The 27,138-nt window shown below is 53.3% G+C and overlaps 1 protein-coding gene across 5 annotated transcripts; it reads left to right on the forward strand.

Annotated features, from left to right (window-relative positions):
- The first annotated feature begins 1,465 nt into the window (after window positions 1–1,465).
- On the forward strand, window positions 1,466–24,211 carry TBKBP1 (TBK1 binding protein 1). Of its 5 annotated transcripts, none has more exons than XM_077164612.1 (10): window positions 1,466–4,739; window positions 8,768–9,027; window positions 9,453–9,575; window positions 9,837–9,941; window positions 11,067–11,247; window positions 11,846–12,018; window positions 12,250–12,311; window positions 20,503–20,621; window positions 20,877–21,601; window positions 22,607–24,208. In XM_077164612.1, exons 2-10 carry the CDS (start codon window positions 8,803–8,805, stop codon window positions 22,733–22,735), a joined length of 1,842 nt encoding a protein of 613 aa, XP_077020727.1. In that variant the 5' UTR covers window positions 1,466–4,739; window positions 8,768–8,802; the 3' UTR covers window positions 22,736–24,208. The 5 variants fall into 5 exon arrangements, 4 of the variants coding, with proteins under 4 accessions (XP_077020727.1, XP_077020728.1, XP_077020725.1 ...); XM_077164613.1 differs by lacking the exon at window positions 1,466–4,739 and adding an exon at window positions 6,666–6,804 and having other exon boundaries at window positions 9,843–9,941; window positions 22,607–24,211; XM_077164610.1 differs by lacking the exon at window positions 1,466–4,739 and adding an exon at window positions 6,666–6,804 and having other exon boundaries at window positions 22,607–24,207.
- Window positions 24,212–27,138: the final 2,927 nt, after the last annotated feature.

The raw sequence follows: 27,138 nt of genomic DNA on the forward strand, positions 1-27,138 counted from the left end.
AACAAACAGGACCCTTATTCCCAGTTTCATTTCCATTCTAGCAATAAGAATGGATTTGTGTTTCTATCTCTGTGATCTTCCCTTCCCCATCCAAGCCTTCCATTCATAAGTGGGATTGGCTCAGTTTTGCCCACCCACACGGCAGCATCTCTTATAGCTTTTGTACAGGGTATCAGATATTGTGCCTTTTGGTGCCAGGTTTGGAGTCAAGTGCCGGTTTATGAACCAGTGTACAAAAAAAATTCCAGGTGTTTGAAGGAGAGACGCTCCATAGTAGATAAAGAGCTTGTACCAGCTCCTAAGCCCTACAAAGAGGCCTGGCCGTTTTATGCCTTGTTTTAATTTTTTAGTTATTCCTTCAGGGAGATTAACCATTCCTGATAATATTTAGGGGTGGGTCAGGGCTTAGGGAAGGGCAAAAATACTGGGGAGAGAGAAACTGATCATTCCTCAGTGCTACCCATTTCTGTCCTGTGTGGGCTGCTTAGACAGCAGGAGAATAAAGTACACCGAGAACCATAATGAAAACAAAATCTTCCGTGTATTGTCATGTTCCAGGGAAACAGTTGATGAGTGCTATTAATGCTTTCTCCCAGATCCATTCAGGGATGGAGAGGCGGAAACTGGGCTGGCTGGATTGTGATCTTGGTGCCTCAGTTACTCTGCACTGGTTATGTATTTAGTTCTCTTTTGTAGTTACCTTTGGCTAGTGGGCTTTCCATAGTCTAGGTACCACTTGTCCTTAATTGTACCTTCTAAGGCAATGGGATGCAAAATGCATTCTCTCCACTTAGTGTCTGGGCTTTCCCCACCCTAGTCTTGGCACATTCCGTCAAGAATGTAGTTACCGTCTTGGGAAGATGTCAGTGCAAATGTGAAGAAAATGGGCATGGACTAGGTTTTGGTTTGCCACAAGTGGCAGCAACCTATATCAATTACAACTACATTTATTAATTTTGCTTTTTGTTTACTTAGTTCCCAGCAGTTCCCCTCTTGAAGTTGTACAATTTTGGCTGTCAGAGGCATCTCTAATATTGCCTTAGGGACTTGTGCAGAAAAGGTTGGGGGGGGGGTCGCTCAGTGTAGTGAATTAACTTTCAGGACCAAGCAATCTATTCACTATTAAAGAAGTGTATTAGTCTGACTTTAAAAAAAAATCCAAACTCCATTAGCTTTTGCTAGCATCTTGGTTTTTTAAACAACTTCAATCTGTAATTGGCATTCAGAATGCTCTTGGCATGCCAGTCTGTGATGGCATTAAAGACCTGTTAAAACACTTTGAGCCCAACTTTATTAACCAAAACTGATATCACCACCTTTATCTTCTAAATAAAGTCCGCTTTATTTTTATTTTCAACATTTTGCTGCTTCATTTTTGATTACAGATGGTGTCACCTTGGAGGTGAAATGAATGGTTTGAAAGAAGCTGGAGAGCGTGGTGATGTGTGTATGAGTGGGGGAGAAGGGTACATTTGTCTTAAAAATGGACTATATACATAGTGTAATACAAAATAAGAAAAACATTCCCTACAAAGGAAGTAGTGGAAAAGTACAGGGGAGGGGATTTCTAGCTTGTACTTTGACTGAAGCAGTACTAGAGGTTGTCCTTTCTTGGGTATATTTTTAGGGCTTACGATCTGATCTGTTTAATGGTTTTTCCAAAGGTTGGCTTTTTCTTTAGGTTACAGTATCTTTCAGTTCTACTTCTACCCCTTCTGTCCCCCATTCCCAGCAACCTGGAAAGCACACTTGTTTGGAGAAATGGTCCCTTCCTTCACCCTGCAGCATATTATGGCACCTGCAGGCTACTTTGTGGAAATAGGCACTTTCTTAGTTTATGTGGGCCAAGCAAAATGAGGGCTGATCTTAGTTTTCCTACTTTGGCCTCCATGTGGCCTTTCACTTTTTCTGATTGCACACCAGTATCAATAAGTTTTTGATGATGTATACCCCCATGTGTTTATAAATTATACACTACACTGTTGTCCCCATATATTGTGTAATCATAAAACACAGTAGAAATTAAAAAGTGATCATTTGAAAAATTATAAATAGGAGTTCTAATATTTTATTTCTGTACCCAAGTTTGGAGAATACTGGATTATAGAGAGTAACCTGCATTTCTTATTTGCAAGAGGCATTAAATCCTGAGTGACCACAATCAACCAAGAACATTTCTCCATTGGAGATGTACTTAGAGGAGAGAGTGATATCAATTCATTATGAAATGGCAGTGAGGGATATGCTCCCCAATATTTTTTTCCTTTTCACCTGTTCTCCAGGAAACTTCGTTGCCATATCCCACCCCTCACCCAAAAGCACAAAAAGAACATATAGTGCAAGGTTACAAGCCCACATGGTTCATCAAGGGTCTGAGATTGACCTACCTAAAGTGAAAAATAGTAAGCACTGAGGAGAACTTTTCCTGTATCTTTATTCTCACAACAACCTTAACAGCCACTATTCCCATTTTACTAACGAAGGAGAGGCAGAAAGATTGGCTTAAAAAATCAGGGCCATGTGGAGCCAGAATTCAAATCCAGCAGATATCAAAACCTGGGTTTTTCACATATTTACCCTGGATAAATGCTGTCTTCCCCTTAGTGTACAAAATGAAGGTCTATGTCATGCATGCTTAAAGTAGGCCATCCGCTTCTTTCACAGCACTATCTAGAAGTGTTTTAAATTTCTTTACCTACTTGTAGGTAACAAGTAAAAAAATGTAAGCTACCTAATGCAGAGGGCTTTGTTGTCTTGCCTATTGCTGTAACCCCAGCCACCAGTGCCTGACAAAGACCTTCAGTAAGTATATTTTTAACTAATGGCACATCATTCAAGGAGTTTCTGTGACGGCATCACTTACCCTTTGAAGGGCAGAGCATCCAGAAACCTGGGAATGGTAGGGCCTCAGGAGACTTGGGCTTCTAGCTTTACCTCTTCTTATTTGCTGGATGACTACAAGCTTACTTCTGTTAACCTTAGAGGTTAAGTGGAAGCATGAGAACAGTTTTAGTCAATAGTCATAATTTAAATGTCATGCATTTTATGCACTTACTCCAGGCCTTTCATGAGTGTATTTCTCATTGACACTAACTAAAGCACCATTTTAATTCCATTTTCCAGATGAGAAAACCAAAACAGAGGGGCTAGAAAACTTGCCCAAAGCCACAGACTAGCAAACAGTTCTGATCCTACAGGCTGTGTTTGTAACCACGCCCTACATTGCATACCAGTGTTGTAGGCAGGTGGGTTAGAGGGTGAGGAAATAAGCCCAACCTGAGCTTTGAGCTTATGGTTAACAATCAGGGAAAACCCTGGATGGAAGCATTTGACAAAATCATTTTGTTTTATTTCTATAATGAGGATCCATTATTAACCGTTCAGCAACTGCCAAACTCTTAATTCTGGGAGATGAGGGAGTGACTGTTTTCCTCTAAGGTCAGCTTTCCTCCTAATTGGAGTTTGAGCCATCTCCTGCTTCTGCTACCCTTTCCCTCTAAGCTAGAAGCTTTGGGGAACCAGGGCTGGGAGAGGGATGGATGTTGGTGCCTGCTGGCCAGAAAGGCCATAATGCCGCTGAGTCAACTCCACATCTGAATTACCCTGGCTTTGTCAGCTGATCTTGCAGGAGCCTGGAAGCCTGCACTGTTCCCATTTCCAGGTGCTTGTGGCCACAGGTTCCTGAACTGAGCTGTCTTCTGTTTGAAACGTACCTTCTTGTCTGAAGGGAAATTATGTCTCAGCTTTGGCACCTGACCTGAACTCTGGCTGTTTAGTGCAGAGGGGCATCCTGTCACCAACCTGAAGGAAAGAGAATTAAGAAATGGCTCTGTGTGAATAAGTTCTCCATAACAAGAAGCACTGCCCTTTAAAATATTTTGCCTTATTTTGAGGATGACCTTGGGCAAATTCAAGTTTTCTGACCCTCTTGTTTTCTCATCTGTAAAATAGGAATCCCAGTGAAAGATAATGAAGATAAAGCTCTTAGCACAGTGCTTAGCACACTCAAGTAGTCTACTACTACTTACTATGTGGCAGGCACTGTTCAAGGGGCTGGGGATATAGCAGTGAATTAAAATCCTCCTATGGCACTCACATTCTAGTGGATAATACATAATAAATATTCAATAATATCATGTTTCATTCTGTTGGGGAGATGGCAAAAATTAACATAGTTGTGGAGAAATTGAAGCACAGGTAATGTTTCTATTTTCAGTCAAGAGTTACAACAAAACGAACACACTCGATCACCACCCCAAGCTCTGCTAATTCTATTAGAGGATGTGCATTACCTCTATGGGAATTTGAAGACTTGGTGAAGGAATGAGGCTTTTCACTACCACTATAACCTCTGATCTGATGAAGATCAGCAGCTGTAGTTAGAGTCCCAGGGTGGTTCTAAGGTCAGCAATTGGAGGGCTAAGGTGGCACCCAGATTCTAGGTTGTCACAGGTGTCTACTCAGTTTTCCTGCCTGCCTGATCCTATTTGAGTCATCTGGGTTTTCTTTTGATTTAGTCTCTTTACTGGCTGCTAATGCCACCTCCTGCTACTCTTTTCAGGCAAGAACAGGACAGGAAAGACAAAATCTTTCTCCAGAACAAGAGTCCTGGGAGTAGGAGACAGTCTCTCCCTGATGGTTTCCAAGGAGGAAACACACACAGGGGCAACTCTGGCCCTGCACTGGTGCTGTCTTTCCTAACAGTAACTACCAGAGGCAGGTCCTCGCTCACCATGCCTGTAAGTGCCATTGAAAAATGTTTAACTTGTACCGACCAGCTTGCCCACCTACATTCTTTTCTTCTCCTTCCTTAGTTCCTATCTCCCATCCCCATTTACCATACTCCTAGTTTTTACCTTTTTTTGTCTCCACCACAGTGAACTCTGCTAATATCATGGGTTCTTAGAAGAACTCAGTCCAATCTCCAGCTTTCTCAGATGGAAGAGAGGTGAACTAATCTCTGTCAGGTTTTTGGCACCTACAACCCAGAACCAGTTGGCCCCGCTCCTGCAAATTGACTCAATTATGCCTCCTTGGCATCCCAGCAACAGAGGGGCTGACAATTCATCCCACAGAATGTGCGCTTAAAAAGTACCTGGACCCTTTACCCTTTCCAGTTTAGGGAGGGCTTGCTATTTTGAACGTGGCTTCCACCAGTCCTTTTCACAGACCCAGTTTATGGCCAAGCCCATGCTCATCGAGGGCCCAAAGTTCCACACCTTCTTGCCTGCCACCAATCCTTAGCCTGGGCTCTGCTTCAAAAGAGAATTTCTGGAGTAGTAAAGAAGGTGACCAGGCCCAGCCCTTGTGATCAGTAGGATGAACCGACATCCCAGCTCTGTTGCCTTCATATCCAGAGAGCAAGTGGCTAGTCCCTATTTAACTATGTTCTGGACTATAAAAGGGAGCTGGTACTAGCAGGGAAGACTGAAAGGGAACCCAGCAGGAGGAAGAGGAAGGAAGCCGTTGAGAATGCCTGTCTTTGAAGAGAAAGGTTCCAGAGTTCCTGCTGACCCCTGGAAGGAGCTTACCCCTCAGCCCAATCTTTGCAAAGCAGGGGAATATGGCAGCAGCTACTGCTGCTCTACAAAGAACAGGAAACCTTTTCTTTCCTCCTCCCCCTCCCAGATTCAATCTCCCAGGAGCCTTTCTGGTAGGCTCAGGTTCCCAGGCACACAAACCACCACCACCACCATTGCTCCACCAATTTGGGGGCGGCTTCCCAGCTAAATGCTGAGCCTACTAGAAGTCCATTCCCCAGCGTATCCAGGGTCTCAGGATCTGTTTCTCTGTCCATCTGTCTCTCCTTTGAAAATGCTTTTTAGTCAGAGTACTTCAGTTTCACTTGGCCATTCCCTGCTTGCAGCCAGGCTGACCAGAACACCTGAGGCCTCATAGACAACTTTACTTCTGATTCCCCTTCTTCCCCATGAGGTTGCCCGGTCAGTGGGCAAAAACATGCTTTTCTCACCCAGCATAGCTTGGCAGGTGCTCAAATAATCCTTGTGGAAAGGGTGAAATCTGTTTTTCTTCATTTCACTGGCCTGAGGTGCTTCTGTTTGTTGAGGGAGGGGATGTGTATGTGTGTGGGGGGGGGGGGTTCTGCTTTCCTAAATGAACCTCTGACCTCTTTAATTCACTCTCACTTTCGAAGAAGTTATTCACTCAACTCTAATACCTCCGACTTTCAGTGTGTTTATCAGAGAGCAATGCCCTCTCCCCCACGAGCAATGATGAGATCTAATATCTTCCTTCACAAAATACCAACAGAGACCAAAAAAATCCAAACAGCCCCCACTTCCCCCCAAAATATACAGCCCCCACACAAAAAAACCGAAGCACCAGCTGAGATCTGCACTGTCCGCACAAGCCTCTCAACACACCACACCACGCCACACTGCGTTGGGGAGGCGAAGGGGAGGGGGCACCGAGCGCCGGCTCCCGCGCGCAGCTGGGAGCCGGGTGGGCGCCGGGCGCGCTGCCAGGTCCGGCCGCAGCCGCGGGGGCCAGCAGTCTCTCGCCACGTGGTGGTGGCAGCGGCGGGGTCCGAGGCGCTTTCCGAGCAGGAGAAAGCCGGAGCAGCCGGGGAGGAGGAGGCGGTGGCGGCGGAGGAGGAGCGGGGCGGGAGGGAGGGAGGGAGGGAGGGGGTTTGGGGGAGGGGTGGGGGGTGGGGAGAGACCCGGCGGCGGCGACAGGGCGAGTTGCAGATCGCGGTGCCAGGGGGGTGGGGGTACCGGTGCCCGTCTGGGGAGGGAGCAGCCGGAGGGGGGAAGCTGCGATTACAAGCAGGAACCGGCAGCAGCTGTGAGTTCCCGGCTGGGGCTAGGGTGGGGGTAAGGAAGCAGCCCCTGGGGCTCAGTCCCCGGGGGTCGCGGGGTGGGCAGGAAAGGGGCGGGAGACTGACTAGCAGTTGCACAGGATGACTCGGAGGGGAAGGGTCGGGCGTCGGCCGGCCGCACTCCCTTCTTTTCCTCTGCTCCGCCGTTCCTCAGGCCGCAGGGCTTCCGGAGCCCCTTCCTCCGGCCTGAGGAGGGAGGACGAGGGGTCCGGGCTACTGCCCGCAGTGGGGAGGGGGCTGCGTGGTTTCAGCCCTGGAGAGGGGAGGGGCGACAATTTCTGTCGGCCGCGCTAAAGGGGTTTAAAGGGCGCTTCTTAAAGGGGCCGCAGGAGGGGCCCGGGGCTGACTGAGGCCCCTGCTCCGCATCGCCCTCCATTGCCCTCAGCCGGGGCCGCTGGGCGGGGGGGGGGGGGGGGGATGCGGAAGGCGGAGACATTCGTCAGGGTGGCCCAGGGGACGGAGCCCCCCAGTGGGGTTGGGCCCTAGGTGGCGGGCAGGGGACCTACGGGGTGTATGTGTTTGGTGAGCGCTGGGCGAGGGGAGTTGGGGGGAGGGGATGGACATGGGAAGAAAAGGGTTAAAGGTGGGGCCAGCCCTACAAACACGCGCGCGCACACACTCTTTACTCAGACCCAGTCACACGCGTTTCTCTGGCACTTAGATGAAGCTGGGACCTGCGCCTGAGCCCATCTCACCCCAGGCTCCTGCAGCCCAGCTGTGGGAGCTGGGGTCCCCACTGCCTCAACTCCCACCTCATCGCTCAACCTCTTCTCCTACACGCACACACGCTGGGGCGTGCGCGCACACACTTCGGACATTCCCATAGTGCCTCACGTGACACACGGCCCCGAACGTGCCCCCCCTTCACACATGCTCACGCACGCGTGCACACACGCACACACACACATACACACACACCCTATGGGCTACTTCCCCAACTCCCATCCCCCACCTCCTCAGCCTGCAAAGGCACTCATTGAGGCAGTGACTGTGACACACCTACACTCATTCACAGACACACTCCCCCTACACATGCCAGCCACAGACACACATTCATAAACAGGGCCCAGAGAAGTACACACACACATACACCCTCGCCTACTCTTTTGGGAGCCCTGAGAAATGACTCAGGGCTCCCCATTTCCCTGCATGCAGGCACACAGGGACAGACTTGGGAATTCTCTGTTGCTCTTCACCTAAGCCCCTCCCTGGCCCTCTCCCAGAGCCCCCTCCCCACCTCTCATTCCTTCTGACATTCAGCCTCGGACATCCTGTAGGTCCCAGGTCAGGGGTGAGGAGAGCCTGGAAGGTTGCCATAGCTCCTGTGAGAGTGGGGGAGGCACTTCCTTTTCCTGAACTCTGGAACCCAGTGGGAGGAAACTGGGAAGTTGGGCGGGGGCCGCACCAGAGGATGTGCTGACTGTGCTGAGGCTGCCCATTGGAGAAGCACCAGGCCTGCCCTGGGGAGAAACCAGGGGGCTAGGGGCCTGGGATGAGAAGTTTGCCCGAGAGGTATTTGGGAAAGTGAGGCCTTGGGACCCTGGACAGAGACAGGGCTGAGGGGAATGCAAGGGCAGACTGCATTCCAGCCCTGACTTGGGGAAGGCAGCTCTCCCCACAACACAGGTCTCCTGGGCTCCGGAAGGAGCCGCTCCCTGCTGCAGGCCCGGCTTACTTGTCCCTACTTGCCAGTTCCCCTTCCCCGACAGTTTTCAGGAGGTCCCAGGCCTTTCCCCAAAAGGTAATAGGTAGCAGAGAAATTTGGGCTTAGTAATCTGGGAACGAACTGTGGGGGTCTCCCATTGAGCAACCAGTGGGCAGGGCGCTTCAAGGCTTCATCACAGCTGGCCCCAGGAACCTTGGGATGAGGAAGAGGGGTATCAGGACAAGTGCCAGGCGGTCCTCCCCATGGTTGCTCCTGCTCTCCAGGAGGCCCTGTGTGGGCCGTGGCCCAGGCCCTTGCCATGGAGTCCATGTTTGAGGACGACATAAGCATCCTGACCCAGGAGGCTTTGGGGCATGGTGAGGTATGGCTGGATGGCCCTGGAGACCCCTCGCTGGGTGGGGACATGTGCTCCGCCTCCCACTTTGCTCTCATCACGGCCTACGGAGACATCAAGGAGCGGCTGGGAGGCCTAGAGAGGGAGAACGCCACCCTCCGTCGCCGCCTGAAAGTCTATGAGATCAAGGTCAGAACCTGGAGAGGAGGGGTCTGCTTGTGTGTGTCTGCGTGCATGTGTGCACACACGTGAGGGTGGCAGGAACTAGGGATCCACAGAGATTCCAGGCATCCCAAAGAGGGGCCAGAACCAGACCTTTGGTAACGTGAGGGTCTCCCATGAGAGATGTGGCTGCTATGGATGGCAACTCCAGAGAAGCCAACAACCTATCAGGAAGGGATCAGGAGGGACCTGTTTTGGAATGGCCAGACTTTGGAACCAAAAAGGATCTGGTTAGTATAATAAGCCTACAGGCAGATGGGAATTGGGATGTATAGGATCCCACCAGAGAGGGAGAGGTAAGGACACTGAGGCAGGAATGGGGTGGGGGCACTGTGCAGCTGAGGCCTGGGCAGGGGACACCTGCCCTTCTCAGGGCCCTGCCCTGTCTACAGTACCCGCTGATCAATGACTTTGGAGAGGAGCAGGGCTTCTCTCTGTACGAAATCAAGGATGGCTCCCTGCTGGAGGTGGAGAAGGTCAGTCTACAGCAACGGCTCAACCAGTTCCAGCATGAGGTGAGCCCTCCCTGCCCTGTCCCAAGTTCCCTGAGCTCCTTGCTCCAATCTGTCTCTGATACCCCTCCCACATCCTGTGGCCTTCTCCCCCTTGGTTGGCTATGGCCACAGCCCTCCCTAGAACCTACTGCAACTAGAACCTGTTCCTCCCATATAGGGTGCTGGGTGTTGGGGAGGGGTCATGGGGACCACCACAGCCCCCGGGTCAAGGATAGGCTGACTCTGTGGTGTGCACCCCACCCCCTGCTGGGCCCTATCCAGTTACAGAAGAATAAGGAGCAAGAAGAGCAGCTTGGGGAGATGATCCAGGCTTATGAGAAGCTCTGTGTGGAGAAGAGTGAACTGGAGACAGAGCTGGGGGAAATGGTGAGGCCCAGAGGACTGGGGGCACTTGAGGGTGTGTACTTGATTGTGTGTGTAAGTGTGTGTTTGTATGTAGTTGTGCATGAGCATTTCAACCCTTTGAGGGATTATGTGCAACCCCATGTGCATGTGTGCTTGTGGTATGCACCCACTTGTGTTCCTGTGTATCTGTGAGTACCTTTTGGTCTGGCAAGTGAGAATGTATTTGTGTCATCCAGGCTGTTGGGGGACTCTGTGTACATCTCAGCCATGCAGTGCAGGATACGACAGTGTGTGTGGCATCCAGGCTTTATGAGTGACCCTGGGGGGCACTATGTCTTTGTTTTTGTCTCACCCTGGGTTGTCCCTCTGCCTGTAGGACTGCGTGGTGAGGGTGGAGGAGACCAGGGGTGTGTCAGTGATGGATGGCTTGGGTCTTGGCATGTGTGTGATTCTGAGTTGAGGTATGGCTGTGCATATGAGCATGTGAGCAGGTGTTAGAATCATGGGACAATGGTCTCTGCCAGCTCCTAACTGTGACCTTGGTCAAGTCACTTAGTCTCCATTCCCTCCTCTGAAAAATGGGGTGATTAATAACAACCTCACTGAGCTACTGGAGACAGACTGAGCATTTGCCTTAATAATAGTTAACCCTTATATGACACTTAATTTGTGCCAGGCACCATTCTCATTTCTTTCCATATATTAACTCATTTTAATTCTCATAACAACCCTAAGAGGTAGGTGTGACATCTTATCCCCTTTTTGTAGATAAGGTAGATGAAGCCCAGAGTGATTAAGTCCCAATATTCAAATGTAAATTATTATGTTTCTGACCTTTCATTGCTCCGAGGGGGTGGCAGTGTCTGGACAGGGGGCTGAGTATTCTTATAAGTGTACCTATGCATTAATGACAGGAAAGAGGCATTACCCTTTACCTTGCAAGGGGTGACAACCAGAAACATCTTCTGCATTGTGCTTGCTGGGAGAGGAGACCACCCTCATGGCCACTGGAGAGTGGGGTTGGGGTGTATGACCTGGGGTTCTCTGCTCTTGTTTGGGAAGTGGTGACTATGCAGGCATGGGGAAGTCCTGGGTTTGGGGTGCCCTGGTCCTGTACAGACCCTAATCTCTCTGTCGCCCCTCCAGCGGGCCCTGGTGGAAACACACCTGCGGCAGATCTGTGGTTTGGAGCAGCAACTGCGGCAGCAACAAGGCCTACGGGACGCAGCCTTCCCCAGCCTGAGCCCCCCGCCTGCCCCCGCCCCACCCTGTACTGATCTGGACCTGCACTACCTGGCACTGAGAGGGGGATCCAGCCTGACTCACGGTGAGATCTCAGTGACCCCTAATTACCCCACCCCCAAGTCCCCAGACCAACTCCCATTTCAACACTAGACACCTCCAGCTTCTCTTATTCATACTCCACATCCCATTCTAATAGCTTCAATTTCTCCCATAATCACTTCATTCCTCTTTATCAATTGATCCCTCTTCTCATCCACCATTCCCCTAATTTCTCCCACCTGACATCTCTCTTCTAACACCTGTATTCCTGACCAATCCTTGGCTACCCCGGTGCAGTTTCTCCTTGTGCCTGCAGAGGGCGTTCCCACCCAGCGTCCCCCGCCTGTCCTAGGTAGGCATTAGGAGGCTCCTAAGGATGCTGGAAGACTTGAGTCTGGCCAGGGAAGCCTTCAAGAGCTATCTTACCTTTTCTGGCTTCCAGTAAGATTAGAAAATGTATCTCAGTCCATCCTCCTTCATCTGTAAAGGTATCTCTCATCCCTGAGTATCTGTTCTTCTGGCTCTCTCTCAGATGCCTCCTGTTATAGTCCCTACCAGTTTCACTTTGGGCTGTTCTGGGAGGTGGCAGGGGATGCCCAGCAGTGGAGCCCAGATTGACATATCCTCTTCCCTGGGAGCAGGCTGGCCAGGCCCCACGCCAAGCATGAGTGAGCTGGAGCGGCAGCGGCTGGAAGAGGCTCTGGAGGCTGCCCAGGGGGAGGCTCGGGGGGCTCAGCTTCGGGAAGAGCAGCTCCAGGCGGAGTGTGAACGGCTACAGGGGGAGCTGAAGCAGCTGCAGGAAACTCAGGCCCAGGTAAATGGCAGGGGGGTGCCGGATCCCAAGAAGTAGCTCTGATACTCCTGGAGCACGGCAAAAGCCTGGAGGCTATGGCAAACAACCTTCAGAAGTCATTTGGCCAAACTTTCTGCCTCTGTGCAGGACTGTCCATTCCTCAACAAATACACGCTGGGCCTGGGAATGGTAGAGAATAGGGATCCAGGTGAGGGGGAGCTTGAGGTCTGACCTCTCAATCTTCACTCTTAGGATATGGCCTCCAACCAGTCGGAGCGGGACATGGCCTGGGTGAAAAGAATTGGGGATGATCAGTAAGTCTTTTCTGCAATCCCTCTTCCTCTTAACCTCCACACCTCAGGGGTGGGTTATCCCAGGTATGCCCTTGAGTTCTCTTTTCCTTCCTCTGCGTTGTTTCGGTGACCTCTCTTCTCAGCTCTCAGGAGTGTGGTATCTGTGTTGCTGTGTGCCTCTGCAACCTGTGTAGAAAGGAGGTGAGGTTCTGAGAGTGTTCAGGTTCTGGGAAGTTCCATTTGAAACATGACCCTATCTCTTTTCTAGGGATCAGAGATATTTACTTGGCTGGTTTGCTGCTATGTTCTGTGTCCCCCAGTGAGTTTTTGGGCCTCTCAGGGGAGCCCCATTTTCTATATCAGTAATAAGACCCAGCCAGTTGGATTAACTCTCCCCTCCCTGGCAGGGGGAAGGAGACATCTCTTTCAGGATTTATTGTACTTTGCTTCCTTATTGCAAGAGAGAGAAGATTCAGGGCCAGAGAATAGAGGGGCTTCCTTGGGCTCACACAGAAGCGGGATGGAGATTTGAATGTACTCTTCTGGGGTGTCTCCTGGGAATCCTACCAGGAAAGAGGGGCAGCAGGAGGTAGAAGGGAGCTGTGTGGGTGGGGAACCTGTTGGTGGGGGCCCCTGGGGAAGCAATGGGCAGCAAGAGTGGAGGTGAAGCCTGATGCCTCTCACATACACACACAAAATCATCCTCTCCCGCTTTCTGAGAAATAGAGCTCAACCTTCTTCCGCTAAGTCCCCGTCCTTGAGGTGAAGTGTGACATACTCCCTACTTTCACTGGAGGGGGAGGCTGAGGCCCAGAGAGGAGCAGGAACTAATGTTCCATCACACAGATACCTGGCTATGAGACCTTGGGGGTCCTATCTCCCAGCAGCTTCATCTTCATCTTACTCCCAGCTTGTGGCCCACTGGGGATACCCATTGCCTCCCTCCCCTCCCTGGGGTAAGGACCTGGGTGGAGCTGTGATAGCTGGGTGGGTGAGAACCCAGTTTGTGGGACTGGTGGGTGGGACCCCTCAGCTAGCTGGTAGGGGGGGGTTGTTGGGGGCCCTCTGTAGAGAGGGTCCACCCTAGCTTTTGGCTGGGGCTCAGAGCCCATCTAGTTTATATGTTCAGAAACGGAACACAGACACACACACACACACACACACACTAGCACAAGTACATGTATACATTCATGTTCTAGAATCCTAGCTTTGCCCCAAAAGTCATACTGGAGGGCTGTTTACAGATCACTGAGTCCAACCCTCTTTTATAAAACTAGCAGCAAAGGCTCCCCCAGACGATGGACCCTGAGGGAAGACTATTTTGGTAAGGCTGGAATTGGAGCTTCCAGGTTTTGAATCCCAGGGATCCTTCCTGATAGGCTGAGTAGCTTTGCTTTTTGGCTTTACTTCTCTGGACCCCAGGTTCCCATTATAGGCTCAGGCTCCATCATTGTTGGAAGATGTAAGACGAAGGTAATGTTGGTCTGGGGAAGGCCATCTAGAAAGGGGGTGACCAATCCCATGGGGTCAGGGGTATATGTGAGTGAGTGAAAGAGAACCCATCCCACGAAGGTGCAATTTGGAGGTTGTATTATCCAGGCCGCTTACTCCAGCCAGAAGAGCCCCCTTTCCCTTTCCTCTCCAAGGCTCCACCCCACACAGTCCCTTTGGCCTCAGGGGAGCTGGGCTATACTTAGGGCTGGCCTGAGCCAGTCTTACCAGAGAGGTGACCTCCCGACTCTTTCCCTATTCCCTGCAATTTGGGCTCAGCTCAGGGATCCTGGATCTCGCACCTAGAGCCACCCAGGCCCTGCCTGCCCAGCTTCATGCTTTTTCTTTTTCAGGCTAGGTGTTTCTGAACAGCCCCAACTTGACGAGTTAATTGGTAGAGGAAGTCTTGCCAGCTCCTCACACCCCCCGTAGTTTTTTTATAAACTCATTTTGGTAATGGGCTGCTTTCTGAGGCTCCCTCCCCTGTCTTCCCACCTGAGGAGGCATCAGTCATCTTCTCTCAGCTCCGTTTCCCCCACCAGCACCTCCTCTTTGTACTGCAGCCTGACTGTCCAAGCTAATGGGTACTTTACACGTGATCTATCCACGAAGTGCCTTGCTCAGAGGCAGGGTAATACAGCTAGTGGTTTAAATGGGATGAGGAGGACCAGAGGATGTGAAAGCTGAAGAACAGGACAAAGAAATTTCTGAGTCCAGCCTATTCCTATGTGGGAATCTTTTACATCCCTGAAAGGTTCTCACTCAGCCTCAGCTTGGACACCTCCAGAGATGGGGAGCTCGCTTCCTCCCGGGTAGCCAGTTTCATTGTGGGAGTCCTGGCTGTTGATATACCCTCCCTTACATGGAATCAGATCTTACTTCTGATAATTACCCCCCCCCAGGTCTCCTTCCCCATGCCCCAGGGGGAAAGGCTAGAAGGCAGCCTCGACCCCAAGGTTTCCCCAACCCACCCACCCCAACCTCTGGTCATCTGGGTTCCTCTGAAAGTGGGGGCCCAGACCAGACCACCATCCTCCAGCTCTGACCTTGGGGCAAGGCTCCTCTGGTGTTTGGTCAGCCCAGCTCCTGGTGGCCAGTGCTTAGAGACAGATTGCCCCAGAGGAAGAGGCACTGGGGGTCACTCAGGGGCCAGGAGCAATGATGAGGGAGTTAGCCAGAAGAGGAACCCACCCGGCTCCTAAGGATGAACAGGGAGGTGAGATAGCACCTAGAGGGTCCCAACCGAGGGGGGCGATGCAGAGCCCACGGCCCCCTCTATGGGCCCAGCTCAAAGGCTCAGGGTTCCTGAGTGGGGCCTTTTCGAAGGTGTGGTCAGTACTCAGGGCGGAGGGGAAATTGTGGAGAGGGGGCTGTGAGAGGAATGAGGGGCCATCAAGGAGGGGCTCCAGTGAGAGGACGGGGACTCAGTATGGGTGACGAGGGGAAAAGTGTAGGCCTTTCTTTTTTCCCAACATGGGGGGCTCAGGGGCCCTTTTCCGCCCCCCACCCCTCTCTCCGCCCACAAGCCTCTGCGTGGGCTGCGGTTAGTGGTGGGGGAGAAGTGTGAACTCAGAGAGAGAGGATGGAAACTCTGCACGGAGGTCAAGGGCAGTGTGGGTCAGGACGGAAGTCAGAGACCCCCGTGTGCCCTGAGCTTAGCCTCCTGTCCCAGAACCAGCGGGCCCAGGGCCTCCCCCTTCACGGTTCTCACCCTCCTCACTTCCTTTCTTTCAAATCTCCTTCAGCTAGGGCACCCAGAGCTCACAGGATTAACCCCTGAGCACTTGTAGCCTTGGGAGCTCCCCAAGGGAGGGGAGGAGCTCTGAGGTTGGGGGTACACTGGACAGCCATCTAACTTTTGTCTGAAGGATTAGTGGGCTCTTGAAACCCAGTCTCTGACCCTTGCCCTGCTGGGAAGGCAGAGAGCAGCTCTTACCCATGCGCGCTCCCTAGATGGGAAACTCCACATCCACCCCTCATTCTTAAACCAAAGTCATTGAGCTGGTGTCTCAAAAAAATTATCACAACTGGTTTCCCCTTTTCTCCACCTGCCTTCCAGGCACTCCCCTCATACTTTTTGATCCGTGTCAAATACTATGCGAGCCAATAGACCTACAAAATCTCATTTAATTCTCCCCCCAAAATGTGATGTAAGTATCTTCCCTCTTTTACTGCTGAGCAAACTGAGGTGCAGAAAAGTTAAGTAATCAGTTTATGTGCAGAATGCCCAGCAAGTTCTGTGGGGCATTTCTCTGGTTCACGGTATGAGGCCCCTATATGAGGGGCAACCATATGATTTGTTGACCAAACTGGGCCACTTTTGAAAGTGAAATGGAGCACTATTAATAATCATGCTGGGACAACTAGTGTGAGCCAGGACGTCCTGGGCCAGCTGGGATGGAGAGTCACCCCACCGAGCTGGGGACTCTGGTTCCCAGCCCCGCTGTGAGCTGCTCGGTTCAGCTGCATCTGGGGAGACCCTAGAGAGGCGATGAACATCTGGCTGTGCTGGAAGCATGGCTGGGGCTGCCAGGCAAAACTGGGCTCTAGGGACCGCAAGTCAGAGCTGGTCGAATTGGGTGAAGGGGCTCAAGGTGCCTGAAAGGAAGTAGGGGAGCACTGAGTTGTTGCAAGGCAACTTCCTCCTCTGCCCGGGCCCACGACCTCAAGTCCCCTCCACGGCCCGTTGCCTGTCGTCCCCTCCCTGAGGGTCGAGCGGGAAGACTGACAGTGGTTGTGCCTGTCAGTGGTAGAAAGTTTGGTCCCTAGATTCCCTGACACTGGAGAGGCAATGATGAGTGGGCTGGGAATGTTGGCTTCCTGTTTTCCTCCCAATTCTGAATCGAACTGCAATTCAGACCACAAACTAGCTCTAATCCTGATCCCAGTCCTAACCCTAATTCTCATCCTATTCCTGACTCTAAACCCATCGCTAATCCTGATCTCCAATCCTGGAGATTGCATCACAATCCTGACTGCAGACAAACTGTCTGTCAACCCCATTCCTATTTCTGACCCCAGTCCCAGTTTTACTCCTGACCTCTGGCCCATCCCTAGTTCTAATCATGAATTCCTGGCCCACTGCATCTCACTGCAGCTCCAGTGCAGAACGAGGCAACCAGTGAACTTCCCTGGGGAAGACACTGCACTCAGAAGCCGATGTTACTCTCAGCTGGTGGGAGCAGAAAGAGGCCTTTTATAGAGGAGGACACTTAGGTCTCTAACCTTTCTGATCTCAGCTGCTTTATCAAGAACAATTAAGCTTATTGTTTCCTTGCTTCAGAACAGGCACCAGATGAGTTTTGAGATCCCTGAATTATTCGTGGAAAAGATGAATGAAAGGATAAGTCAATGAATGGTTGAAAGATCTATAGCTGAGGGTGCCCTCCATCCTGCCAGTTCTGCCATTTGCATTCTGGCTCCTTGGAAGGTGCCAGCTCAGTAGGCTGAGGTGCCAAGAGTGTGTGTTCAAATCCCTGCTCTGTGCCACCACGGCTCAGTGTCCTTGAGACAAGCTCTTAATTGCTCTGATCTTCCACTCAGTGTCCTTGAGACAAGCTCTTAATTGCTCTGATCTTCCACTTCCATGTATGTCAAGCACCTTCCACTCCCTTCCTAGGGCAAGAACAGCAATTCTCAGGCCACTTCTGCTGTCCCCAGCCTCAGTTTTTTACTCTATGAAATGGAGATATAGTGTCAGTATTGTAGATTTGTTGTGAAGATTACGTTGTTAGCACAATGCCTGGCCTTTGGTAAGTGCTCCTACAATCATCTGTGGCTCTTTTCGAGAGATGCAGACAGAACTTTTCCCCATAATTTAAGCACATTCCCCTGAATGCGACCATCTGTCAGTCACCGGCCCGTCCTTCCCAGTCATGGTGATGGAAAATAGTGCCTTAGGTGTGGGTCAGGAAGCCAGGAAATAGAATGTGTATTTAGATGCACATGTGCAATTCTTAGTTGTGTTGTGAAGTTGAGATTTTTTTCCACTGAACTGGCAGTGTTTTCTAATGTGAGTCATTCAAGTTGTTAGCATATTCAGCAGCCCAGGCCCATGCCCCTTGAGGTAGAGAGAGGTGGCCCGATGAAGGGGGAGGTCCCACAGGGCCATGGGGCATCAAGAAGGCCAGTATTGTCCATCGCCTTGTCCCAGAGGTCTTCGTGGTGTTCTCTGGGGTTCTGGGAGGACAGTACCCACCTGGCCCAGGCCTTCCTGTGTCAGAGCCAGGAGAGGAGCTAGGCAATCTGGGCGAGGGCTCCTTCCTTCCATTTTCTGCTGCCCTGTCTGTTTAACTGTGAGGAGGGTGCCAGGAGCTGGGCGGTGGAAATCGGAGTAGCTCCTGACAAGAGGAGGAATGCAAGTAGGGTAGATAAGGGCCCGGGAACTGAGTATGGCAGGTGAGATCTCCAAGGCAGTGTGTGAAGGCGACGACCTGTATCTGTCACCTGAGATACAGCTGTGAAGGTATTTGGAGAGGGAGGCTGTGGCTGCTGGGTCAGAGAAGAACCCTCCATCTGTGCCCTGCCCAGAGACCCCTCCCAGACCCACCACTGAGGGAACAGCATGATCCTGCCTCCAAAAGCCTCCTGTCCAAAGGGGGAGCCACAGCTCCTGTCCTCGATTGCCCTCAGTCTGAAAGGGGAAGCAGGAGTTTTCCCTCAGAGAGTTCCCATTTGATGACATTCCTGGATCTCCCAGTCTGACTGGGGAGATGCCATTTCTTATACTGGGCCCTAGAGATGAGGGTGGGTAAGATAGGACTTGGAAAACCTAAAGGCTGGGATATGGGGGTGAGGACTGCAGGGCCCCAGCTGGACTCCTAGAAGCACTCCTCCTTCTTGCCTGCTCCTGTCCATTCCTGTCCACTATCAGAGGGGTAGGGACAACTCGCCCTCCCTGTGAAGAGGGCTTGTCCCCCACAGTCCCTGCCCGTCAGCAATAATTTGGCTTTTGCCCAAATGGGTTAAAAATAGTCTTGCTGAGTGAGAAGCAGTTGCGTCTCCCTACCTGCCAGCTCTGCCCCAGGGTTAGTAAGAGAGAGCCCACCAGTGAGCAGACAGCAAGGAAATGCAGTTGCCACCTGTCCTGGCACCCTCGGTTTTTCCTGCCCTCTAAAGCCCTGATTTATGACTTTGCCTCCTTTCCTCCCAGGTCAGGAACATGCACAAGCACTCACTCTCAAACCCTTCTCCCACACCTACCTTCCCTTCCTTCCACCCTCACTCATCCTCTCTTACCTATCATTACCATGGGATGGGACAGAGCTCTGAGGTCTGGGGGAGTCTAGCCCCCTTCCCTGACCTCTTTGCCCTGCTCAGGGTTCTGCAGCTCATGGGTCAAGTCATCCAGAGTGACTGAACCTCTGCCTGCTACTTCCCTCTGGTCCCAACTTCCACAAAGCTCTGGAGTCCCCTCTGGAGTGGGTGAGGTAGGAAAATCTAAGGTAACCAAAATCCCTGGTTTTAGGGAGGTCCCAGCCACGGCTGGGGTCCCAGCAAGAACAGAGAGAGAGGCCACAGCAGAGCCTCCTGTGAGGTCAGCTGTAGCTCCCTGGAGGTGGGCAGGCCAGGGAGGGAAAGAAGGAGGGGCAGAGCTGAGAGTGATAACCCTCAGTGGCTCCGGGTTAAAAGTGACCTAAAGAGAAAGGAAAAGGAAGTGGGGAGGTCCCTTGCAAAACTCAGAGTCTGTTCCAGTGCTGCAAGAGTGGGTACCTAGGAGAGCTGAGCAGGAAGTGGGGAGGAAGAAAGGGAAGAAAAAAGAAAAGTAGATTGAGAGGCTCAATTTGTTATCTGCTTATTGAATGTTGACTGGGTACCAAGCCCTGGACAATATGAATATAATGATAGACTCCTAGAGTAAAGGAACTCCCCGTAAAGTTCTAGAACAAGGCAGTCTATGATAAGGCTGTGAGTGGTGCCCCCCGGAGGTGTGCAGTGCACAGCACTTGATCAGTGTAAGGGGCTTCCTGGAGTTATCAGCAAGGAGATCCTGAAAAATACCAGGCTGAAAAGAGCTCAGAGGCAGCTCTGAAGTGGAGGCACGAGCAGGGGACAGGCTTGGGCTCAAGGTTTTCAGTTGGTGCCTTTGCCAAGCCAGGAGGCCACATCTTCAGTTATGGAATGGGGCTCTCTGTGGCCCAACCTATTCAAAGGTGAAGATGCTTTATATGGATCCACTCCCACACACCAATTGTGCTTATGCTTTTAGTATGCGTTGTTTTGAGAAAATTCACAGTGACAAAAGCTACTATAAATTCAGTAACGCTTTTTGATGAATCTGTGTTTTATTCATCACCACAGCTTTTGCACAGATTAGAAAAACATTTACACCTATATTAAGAAGTGTTCTGTCCATAGAAAATAAGGGGTGAACATATGGATCCAGGGATCTCTTGGATTCCCCTGTGTGCCCCATCCCTTGCCCAGAGGCTCGGAACCACTGCCCTAGCTCTATGGAAGTTTCTCTTGGATGAGAGGGGAGGCTGCCTGGAAGAGAGGACCTTTGAGTTAGATCTGCAAGCAGCAAGAGGACTTCCCCAGTTAGACGAGCCTGGGGGGAGGAGCAGAGATGGGCCAGATGCAGGGGCAGCCAGTTCTTCCTCCACAGCTGTGACAGGAGATTCGCTTCCCTTTTCCTCTTCCCCACTCCCTGCCCTCTGACCTCAGGGTCAGGGTGGGCTAAGGTCAAGCCCTGACCCTGGGGGACTGGTATGTCCCACAGGGTGAATTTGGCACTAGCCTACACGGAGCTGACAGAGGAGCTGGGCCGTCTTCGGGAGTTGAGTTCCCTGCAGGGCAGGATCTTGAGGACTCTGTTGCAGGAGCAGGCCCGGAGTGGAGGTGAGCAGGCGCAGGGCAGGTTCTGGGGAGGCTGGGACATGGACTTGGGAGGGGGTGGGGGTAGCTATGGCAACCATTCAGCCAGGGTGCCACCTTGACTTCCTTTCCCCATTACCTGGTCCTTTATCCCTGGCGTTAGGAGGAGAGTGGGTGGGTGGGCGTTGGGCACCTGGTCAGCCCCTGGCTCACCAGGTTCTGAAGGCTTCTCTCCGCAAGCACCCTGGCACCTCTACCCCATCCTGCTTTCTCTTCCAGGCCAGAGGCACTCGCCGCTGTCGCAGCGCCACTCACCGGCTCCCCAGTGCCCTTCACCATCCCCACCTGCCCGAGCGGCGCCCCCTTGCCCCCCGAGCCAGTCCCCTGTCCCCCAGCGCCGCTCCCCCGTACCCCCGTGCCCCTCACCCCAGCAGCGCCGTTCGCCGGCCTCGCCCTCCTGCCCGTCGCCCGTCCCTCAGCGCCGCTCCCCAGTGCCGCCGCCCTGCCAGTCCCCCAGCCCGCAGCGCCGCTCCCCGGCGCCCCCCACCTGCCCAGCCCCGCAGCCCCGGCCCCCGCCGCCCCCACCGCCGGGGGAGAGGACGCTAGCCGAACGGGGCTACGCCAAGCCGCCCAGCCACCACGTGAAGGCTGGCTTCCAGGGCCGGCGCAGCTACTCGGAGCTGGCGGAGGGCGCGGCCTACGCGAGCGCCTCCCCGCCCTGGCTGCAGGCCGAGGCTTCCACGCTTCCCAAGCCCCGGGCCTACGGTGGCGAGCTCTACGGCCCCGGCAGGCCCCTCAGCCCCCGGCGCGCCTTCGAGGGCATCCGACTGCGCTTTGAGAAGCAGCCATCGGAAGAGGAGGAGTGGGCCGTGCCCACCAGCCCGCCCAGCCCCGAGGCGGGCACCATCCGCTGCGCCTCCTTCTGCGCCGGATTCCCCATCCCCGAGTCGCCCGCCACTGCCTACGCCCACGCCGAGCACGCGCAGTCCTGGCCGTCCATCAACGTGAGTGGGGGCACCCTCGCCTGCCATGGACCCCCACACCTTGACATAGAGAACGGAGAGCGCCACCCTCCGTTTTGGAAACCCACCCCTCCTGGGTGTCAACAGTAAAACATTCACAAGACTTCCTCTCCTCAACGCACCCTGCTTGCTTTTATGGGGAGAGCACGGTCCCTTCAGACCCCTCTCCGTTGGTCTTTTGTTGGCTTGAATTGGGGGCCTGCACCGTGAAGACTTCTGTTCACTGTGGGGGTGTAGGTGTAGTCTTCAGAGTGACAGTCCTAGCTTTGATTCTGGTCTCTTGGGACCTTGTATAAGTTACTTATCCTCTCTGGGCCTCAGTTTTCTCCTCTGCAGAATGGGGGCAATAATTATCTAATAGCATTAGAGCGTTTGTAAGAGGGAGGCACCAGAGTATTCCAGACAGCACCTGGCTCCTAGTAAGTGTTGCTCTTATGTTGATGGTGGTCATAATGACCACCACAGGTCTTGGGCAGACCCAGGGAAAGACTTGCTTATCCAGTTCCCTCCTTGGGGCTCAGCTCTTTTCAGTCACTGCTAGAAAACAACCCTGTCTCAGGGTTCCATCGTTTCACTAAAATAATGAGTTTCCTGAATGTCAGAGCCACCCCTTGTCACCTGGAAGGACCAAAATATATTCCAAAGCCAGACGAAAAATTATTTTGGGGTTGTACATTGTTTGGGATTGTCCACTGCTTTGTGTTATCTCAGAGTTGTGTCTTCGTCACTCTGGGGGCAGGCCTGGTCTTGGCTTCCCTCCTCCCTGCGGATGCCCTGGCGGCTGAGCAGTGACTCAGATGCACCTCCCGGGGGCCCTATGCCCAGGGTCAGGGAAGTGGAGGCTGAGGTGGCGAGAGGTGAGGGGATGCCCAGACCTCTTCTACATTCTGCAGCCTTGGGACCCAGGAAAGGGAGGTTGGGAAGTGGGGAATGCCAGGGTTGAGGGGGTGGCTGGGGACCATAATTGACTCTCTTCTCTCCCCGCAGCTACTGATGGAAACAGTGGGCTCTGACATCCGCAGCTGCCCCCTCTGCCAGCTGGGTTTCCCTGTCGGCTACCCGGATGATGCCCTCATCAAACACATTGACTCCCACCTGGAGAACAGCAAGATCTAGGGCACCTCCCCCACCACTGGCTGTTCCTCTCCTGCTATCCCCAGACACTCACTCACTTTGAATGCTGCATGAATCTCACGGGGGGCCCCTGCCCCTCGTGACCCCCAGATACCTCCACTAGCTACCGAGTCAACGTGTGTGCCATCTTCCCTGGCCCAGGCACCACTCAGCTCTGGCTCTTCCCAGGAGGTCAGCCGAGGCTCCCCCTAAGTCCCTGACTTCTGTGGGGGAGGTGGGGATCTGGGCTGGGGTGGGGAAGGGAGTGCCCCTCCCGAACCTCTCCCTCTGCCTTTCTGTTCTCAAACAGGGTTGAATCCAAGAAGGTATCTAGTGCTTGGGAGACGGGAAGGGTGTCAGAGGACTCCAGGAGCTCCCCCAGCCCCCCCCCCAGATGTTCGTTTTTCCTAGGCTGTGCTCTGTCCAGGGAGTGCCGCCCTGTGGGCTCCCAGAGCCTGCCCTGCACAATGATGCCCGTTCCTCCTTGCCATGGCCAGCTCAAGGCTCGTGGCATGGGCCCCTATGGAGAGAAAAGGGAACATCTTGTTTCTTGCCATTCCCAGCAGGCCAGCCCAGTTCTCCCCCTCTGCCTACCCTGGGAAATAGAGAGGGCGAGGAAGGACAGGAGGGAGGACCCTGCCTGGAGGACTGGGCAGATCCAGCCTATGAAAGGCTGCCCTGGGGCTGGGGGACCCTGCACCATGACCCTCGGGCCAGTGAACTGCCTGTGCCAGGCTCCCAGGCCCCTGCCCGCCCCCGGAGCCCCTCGCCCTGAGGTGCGGATTGGGCAGATGCTCCCCCCAACCCCTACCCCACTCGAGCCCTGACACCGCAGGTGCCCCAGAGCCCAAGTACGGCTCAGTCCCTGCCTCCCAGGCCAGAACCTGAGAATGGGCCCAGGATGCTGTGGGATCAACTTCAAAAGAGCTAACCCCCTCCCACACCTATCCCCTCCCAATCCCCTCCCCGCTGTGAAATCTACCTCAGAGTCACACCCTCAGAAGGACGGGTAAGCAGGAGGCCAGGAGCTCCCCAGGGCTGAGGTGAGGGGACTTCCGACGATGAGAGCCTGCTGCCCCACAATTAATCCAACTCCCTCCACTGCCGGCCACTCCCAGGGCCCAGCCCCGGGCAGGTGGCAGTGGATGCTACTGTCAGTGCATGTGCCGACCGTTCTGATCCAACTCTTCCAGGCTCCCCCCCCTCCTCACACCCCTCCCCTCCTCTTCAGTGCAGGGGAGAGAAGAGGTGTGTTGTGGGGGGGATGGGGCCCAGGACTCCAGAAACACATGTCATTGTACCTTGAGTGTTCCTCCAGGGACAGGAGATGAGGAAGGGGGACTGGAGAGGGGAGGCGGGGCTCCCGTGCTCTCTGAACAAGTTGAAAGTCCAAATAAAACTGACCTGTTCCATCTGCGCCTGGTCTATGCCCTCCAAGGCTGGGGTGGGGGGTAGAACTCTTGGTAGCAGGAACCACACCAGCAGGTGGGTGCTGCACGAGTGGGGGTTGCCTAGCTCACCCCTGTTTGAAGGCAGCCACAGGTGGCTCACGCCATGGAATTTGTTTAGAACAGATAGGGAGCTGCAGAGAATGTCTTCATGATAAAGCAGCCACCCAGCCCTGAGCAGGTTTTGGGACTCCTGAATTTTCCCTCCCAGCAGTCCTGGCAGGTGGAGGTTCTGAAGCCTTGAGAGTTTATTATCAGTAGCAGCTATTTATTCATCAAATGATTTCTGCATGTCAGGAGCCAGGCCAGGGCTTCAAAGAGGAAGAATACCTGTGTTCCATGTTCTTATGGGTCAGAGCACAGGGAGAGGCTGGGCCCCAGGCTTGGCAGCTGCCTGCAAAGCCCCACAGCCTGAAAGGTCAGAGCCAGGTCGTGAACCCATGACCTCTGCCCCAGCCAGGGCTGTGTCCTCTGTCTGCAAAAGGGACTTGAACTACTTATTCATCAACTCTGGGTGCCTTTCATATCCACACGGCTCTTTTTTTTGCCAGGGGTTCACTTAAAAATAGGAAGGGGGGCAATTGCTCGTTGAAGGCCTGAGGTTCAGCTCTGGATCCAGGGCAAACAACCCTCCCTATTCAGTGCCAAGGTGCAGACCCCCACACAGAGGCTGCCAGCCTTCCCTGCTCCTTTGTTGCCAATAACAACTGCAGCTGCCTCGAAAAGTTCATTTAATCTTGATTCCATCTGCAGTTGAGTCCAGAGTGCCAGAAAAGGTAGGATCGGCCATCCCTAAATGACATGGGTTCATAAGCCATGGAAAGGTTCTGGAACATCTGGGGGCATGGCTGCCTAGTGCCCTACCCCCACGCCCAGCACTGGGTCCTTTTGGATCTCTGAATCATTTGCTAGAAGGGTATGACTGAATTAGGGGTGCTACAAGGACACAAGACAAAGAGAAATCCTGGCCACTGAGAAAAGGGGCAAAGAATGACCCGAGTGTGAAGCATAAGCTTGCGTAGAGACAGGCGGATGAGCCTGGGAATCCCTTCTGGTCTGTGAGCATGTCTGAAGGTGGGAGGGAGCCAGGTAAGCCACAGTCTGGGCCCTCGCTCTGTCACCAGGGCGAGAGGAAGCATGCGGACATAGGGTGCAGATTCTGGCAGCTTGTCTCCTTGATTTCTGGGGACCCGAGAAAGGGCTCAGGTGCAGGGTGGAAAGTGGCTGGGGGCTGGGAGGGAAGGCGGAGAAGGGAGAAGCAGCTCGTGTGTCCCCAGCCCAGGTCCTGCGGAGCTGCTGCCTTCCGCCTACAACAGAGACCATGGGCGGTGGGGGGGGGGGGGGGGGGGGGGCCTGGGGAGCCCTGCCAGCTCACATCCCTCTCACAAAGTACCACAGACTGGATGGCTGAAAAGTACAGAAATGTACTGCTTTCCAATTCTGAGGCCAGAAGTTTAAGATCCGTAGGGGAGAATTCTTCCTTGACCACCAGCTTCTGGTGGTTTGTCAGCAATCCTTGGGTTTCGATTTCATCCTCAGTTGCCACATGACCTTCTCCCAGTCAGTCTGTCTGTCTGTATCCAATTCTCCCCATTGTATCAGGACACCAGTCATATTGGATTAGGGCCCGTCCCTAATTCAGTTTGGCCTCATCTTAGCTAATAACCTCTTCAAAGACTCTTTTTCCAATAAGGTCATGTTCACAGGGCCGGAAGTTCGGACTTGAACGTGTCTTTATGGGGCACCCAATTCAACCCATACCGGAAGTTGGTTCCTCTCCCTCCTTTCTCAGGCACGGCGGTGGTCAGACTTAAAGAACTTGTTACTTACCACTCTATGGGAGACGGGGGCCTGGGGGCCAAGAGAGTGAGGGGCCAAAGGAGTCTATATTTCTAGGTGAGAGGGACAATTTTTCAGGAGTGAGGTGGAGGGAAGGTCTTCGTGGAGCCTAGAGAAGATACAGCTGGGGGGGGGGGTCCCATCACGCTCACAGCACAGACCCAGACCCAAAGGCAGGTGGGGGTGACTGCACAGGAGCCGTTCTGAGCTGGGCCAAATTAAAGACCAGCAACCCTCACTCTCTCCCACTCTGGCCCCTCTGCCCTCAGTCTCTCCTCCACCCACCAGCTGCCTCTAGATCCTCCCGCCCCACCCTTGGGGACCTCACAGCCCTGCACCCCCCAAGTCTCACCAGCCACAGCTACCAGGCCTCGGAGACCCCTAGCCCTCTTCCGTGTCCCCATGCGGGTTGTGTCAGGCAGTCAGATGAGGAGAGCAGCAGCTCCTCCTTTCAGAAGCTGGTGGTGTGTGTGTGTCTGTGTGTGTGTGTCAGGGGAGAAGCGGATCGCTAACGAAGAGGGGTGTGTGGGTGAGTCAGCCGTGTTAATGAGAAACACCTCACCCAGCTGATTAGGGCTAATGAAGAGAACACAGGGGGTGGGGGTTTCACTTGGCAACATCTTTATAGGGTAGGGGGGTAGCAGGAGCGCTCCCCGGTCCTATTTCTGCTTCAGCCAGAATGAAAACAGTAACTTTGACTACCACCGAAAGAATTGAAGTCAGACTCAAAAATGAAATGTCAAGGCCAAGGGGGTCGTAACAGGGAAGGGGTGGGACCAGGTGTCTGGGGGCCAAGGCCAGATCATGTGGGGAAGAAGGGGGCTTGTGACATCCTCCAGCACCCTGCCCCCTGCCCCTACTCCTGCCCTTCTCCTGACTTCCCTGTGTTGACTCCAGAGAAATTCCTGGCACCCAGGGCTGCGCTCCCTGTGGCGCCACTGCTTTTGGGTTCTAACCTGCATCTGTAGGGGCCTTGAGGTCAGCTGCTCTGACTCCAGTCTGTGCCCTTCCTGGAGGCAGCCGGGGAGAGAAGACTCTGGTCTGGGGCCCCCACTGCCCGTGCAGGTACCGCCGCCGGGAGGCCTGGCGGGGCTGACATGGTGGGGCGGGGCAGGACTG

Source organism: Tamandua tetradactyla, chromosome 6 (assembly GCF_023851605.1).
Source record: "Tamandua tetradactyla isolate mTamTet1 chromosome 6, mTamTet1.pri, whole genome shotgun sequence".
Taxonomy (NCBI): Eukaryota; Metazoa; Chordata; class Mammalia; order Pilosa; family Myrmecophagidae; genus Tamandua; species Tamandua tetradactyla.

Bases quoted from the DNA above. Each gene is read 5' to 3' on its own strand.
- TBKBP1 (XM_077164612.1), top strand. From the start codon at position 8,803: ATGGAGTCCATGTTTGAGGACGACATAAGCATCCTGACCCAGGAGGCT. The intron at 11,248-11,845 runs GTGAGATCTCAG...CCCTGGGAGCAG, and splicing joins GGGATCCAGCCTGACTCACG to GCTGGCCAGGCCCCACGCCA. The intron at 12,019-12,249 runs GTAAATGGCAGG...CTTCACTCTTAG, and splicing joins TGCAGGAAACTCAGGCCCAG to GATATGGCCTCCAACCAGTC.